General features: G+C 35.1%; 1 protein-coding gene across 1 annotated transcript; it reads left to right on the top strand.

Moving 5' to 3' along the window:
* Positions 1-321: 321 nt before the first annotated feature.
* Positions 322-3,517, top strand: LOC114398260 (plant cysteine oxidase 2-like). The gene is made up of 5 exons (XM_028360439.1): positions 322-1,105; positions 1,625-1,746; positions 1,857-2,019; positions 2,143-2,346; positions 3,106-3,517. The coding sequence occupies exons 1-5, from the start codon at positions 871-873 to the stop codon at positions 3,225-3,227; spliced, it is 846 nt and encodes a 281-aa protein (XP_028216240.1). The 5' UTR covers positions 322-870; the 3' UTR covers positions 3,228-3,517.

Genomic DNA, 3,517 nt, shown 5'->3' on the forward strand with positions numbered 1-3,517 from the left:
CAAAAAAATTGGTTAGAAATAAAATTCATCAAAAACTAAAAAATTAGAGATAAAAATTACAATTAAATATACACTTTAATATATCAAAAAGTTAGTTTTTTTACTCACGATTAATTTTAATTTATGTGAAAATATAAAATTCGAACTAGAAAAAAGAACAATATTTATATTTTTTTTTACCAGAACTAGAAGATAAAGGAAAACAACTAGTACACGCACCTTCATTCCAAGTGGAGTTTATCGTAAATTCCTATTGGGTTCACCATCTTGACCCACAAAACAGGGGTCGCTTTAACCGCCAGTTTCCAAACAATCTATGGGGGCGGGAATGAAATGAAAGTGCACCTACAACACTGGTTTTGCTTCTTTTCTTTTCTTTTTTTTTCATTGCTCTAATAACTATACAACTCAAAACAGTAGCACAATACCATGCCACATGCCCCTAGTTTTCAAACCATGATATTCTCTCTCTCTCTAGCTATTAATATAAACTATCATCTTTAATTACTTCCTAGACTTCTCATCCTCATGCACTTTTGCACTGTTATTTATTGCTAAACTAAATATCAATATCAATTATCTTCTTCCTCTTTAAGTCAAACCATAACTATTCCATTTCTTTCCACCCCACAGTTTCTGAATTCTGGGTGTTGAGTTTCATTTTCTCCATTTTTTTTTCTCTCCCTTGGATGTGTTATTTTCAATCCAAAAGACCATGCAAAAAACTATATTTGAGAATCTGAAAGAGTGACTAGGTGGTCTATCTGATCTTGTGAAGTTTGTGTTTGTGTGAAAGGTGTGAGGCTTATTATTCAGAAGAGTTTGTGTTTGTTCACATAATTGATTGTGGTGTGGTGTGTGTCGGTGGCAATGGAGGCAAGTTTGGTGGAGAGGGGTAGAGAGAGAGCTGGACATGTTAACAAGGTTGGTTATGTTAGAAGGGTCATTGCAAAGAAGAAGAAACAGCTTTATCGAAGGGTTAGGAGACCTGAGTTGAGTGTTTCAAAGACACTTCACCAATTATTTGATTCATGCAGAGAAGCTTTCAAAGGCCCTGGCACTGTTCCTTCACCACAAGATGTTCAGAGATTGACTCACATACTTGGTATGATGATGATATTACTGGTACTTTTTTTATTATTATTCTTATCGGCAATATTACTGATACTAATATTTGATGGGGCTGGATAAGAAAATTTGTAGCATCTTTTGATCCTAATTAAAAATTTGTAGTCACATGTTGGCAAGTTTAGGAAACAGAACTTTGCATTTGTTTGGATATTTAGGTTATTAGTAAGAAAATTTATATTTTTTAACATCCACTTTCCCGAATTACATAAAATTACAAACAAGAATGCTCCCCTCGATCAAATTGTCTTTGGGACATGACGTCTTAGTTTTATACCCCACTAACGGATCAATTCATTTTCTTTTGGCCGCAGTTTATTCTAGTGACGTATTGTGCATTTGCAATTTATTTTCTCTAAGAATTTAGGCATTTATTATTATTAATTCATGGTTGTATTATTGTATATTTATATCAACGTATTCTAGCTTAGTTGGGTGAGGAGTGTGCTTGAATTGTGGTAAATTCTCTACTGGTGCTGATTCTTAATGTCTTCAGATAACATGAAGCCAGAAGATGTGGGGCTAAGTAGAGATCTGCAGTTCTTCAAGCCTGGAAATATTGTCAAAGAGAACCAAAGGGTCACTTATACAACCGTGTACAAGTGTGACAATTTCTCAGTAAGTGTTTCATTCTCATTACTCCCTAATCACCAACACTCACCACTGTAATTGCTACTTGCTGCTTTGTGTGCTTAATTCATTTATGGGAACATTTTCTCTATGTGCAGCTCTGCATCTTTTTCATACCTGAAGGAGGAGTCATTCCTCTCCACAACCACCCGGACATGACTGTTTTCAGCAAGCTTTTATTAGGACTAATGCACATTAAGTCCTATGATTGGGTTGACCCTGAGGCCTCTGATGATAACATGTTGCAACCACAATCTCAATGTGGGTTCTCTCTCCTTTTTGCTTTTTTTTTTTTTTAATTTTAAATGACCATGAATTAATGGGGTGTGTAATTAGTTCTTTGTAAGCTGACCCCCACACATGCGTTTTTTTTTTTTTTTGCAGTGAGATTGGCAAGGTTAAAAGTTGATAAGGTGTTCACATCTTCATGTGGCACTTCTGTCCTGTATCCAACAACAGGAGGCAACATCCATGAATTCACAGCCATAACCCCATGTGCTGTGCTTGATGTCATTGGCCCTCCTTATTCCAAAGAAGATGGCAGGGACTGTTCCTACTACAGAGATTACCCTTATACTTGTTTTCCTAGTAAGTAACTCTCTCATTGTGCACAATCATTGTATGTGAAACTTTTAGCAAATCACATTTATATTGTTTGCAAGTATGCTATTGTTTTTTTTTTTTAAGAAATTGTATGGCACCTTCAGAAATTTGAGTATTTTGGTACTGTTATTGAGAGAAACTCTCTTGCGTTTCCAAACTCATTCAACTATTGACTATTTTTTGACTTAAAAACAATTGTACCAAAACTCATATATTTCTCTTGGTACTACAAATCTCAATTTCTTTTGCTCATTTCCATAATAATTTTTTGCTTTAAGGACAAGACTTACACAGTTCTTTGATGTTATTTTCCAAATCTATTTGAAGTTCATCTTGAATTAGATATAAACATAGGTGAAACTCTCGTTTTGATTAGAGATTTGTGTGCATCTAATTTTTGTCCTTGTCTTAAAAGAAATTAAAATGGGATTCAAATGTTTCCACTTGTCATATAATTCCTCCTTATTCTGTCAAACTTTCACCTATTGAGATTCTTATCAACACACTGATTCAACTTGAATATCGAATTTGAAAAAGATAAAAAGGGTAACAATACATATGCACAAACATTAAACAGTGTTAGATAATGTTAGCATCAGATCTCACGTCTTCTTTTGTGCATCACTATTCCTACTTGACGAGGTGACACCTCCGCTTGTCCACTATTATTTCAGTGTCTGTCTGAGAGGATGTACAATTGTACATTACTGCCATGTCTCTGACCATTAATGATTTACCCTGCAGACCAAAGGATTATTGGTGAGGCAAAAGAGGAAAATGATAGTTACACGTGGCTGGAAGAAATTGAGATGCCAGAGAACTCTGAAATGAATGGCGTTGAGTACCTGGGTCCAACACCCTCTTAGTGTATGTTTGGGAATCACTTGAATCCAACTCCAATGGTCTTTCAATGAAAGCTACAATATGGTTGCTTTGAAATTTTTACATTGGAACGTGTAATTTCTCCGTGATTTTAATGTTAATTCAAACGCACCCTTAGTATTAACATCTTACCGTGTACTTCTAACGCTACGGATCATACACAGAATCTTCTGTCGCTTTCCCTTTGTGTCCACATTCAAGGAATGTGTGCTGCACGTGTTGACTTTTGTTCTTTTATGTTAAATGTTTCGCACAGTTGGGAGTTTATGATTCA

The sequence above is a fragment of the Glycine soja genome, chromosome 19 (genome assembly GCF_004193775.1).
Source record: "Glycine soja cultivar W05 chromosome 19, ASM419377v2, whole genome shotgun sequence".
NCBI lineage: Eukaryota > Viridiplantae > Streptophyta > Magnoliopsida > Fabales > Fabaceae > Glycine > Glycine soja.

Excerpts from the sequence above, each read along its gene's own strand:
- LOC114398260 (XM_028360439.1), top strand. The coding sequence starts at position 871 with ATGGAGGCAAGTTTGGTGGAGAGGGGTAGAGAGAGAGCTGGACATGTT. Across the intron at positions 1,106-1,624 it reads GAGATTGACTCACATACTTG|ATAACATGAAGCCAGAAGAT; the intron begins GTATGATGATGA and ends TAATGTCTTCAG. Across the intron at positions 1,747-1,856 it reads ACAAGTGTGACAATTTCTCA|CTCTGCATCTTTTTCATACC; the intron begins GTAAGTGTTTCA and ends CTCTATGTGCAG.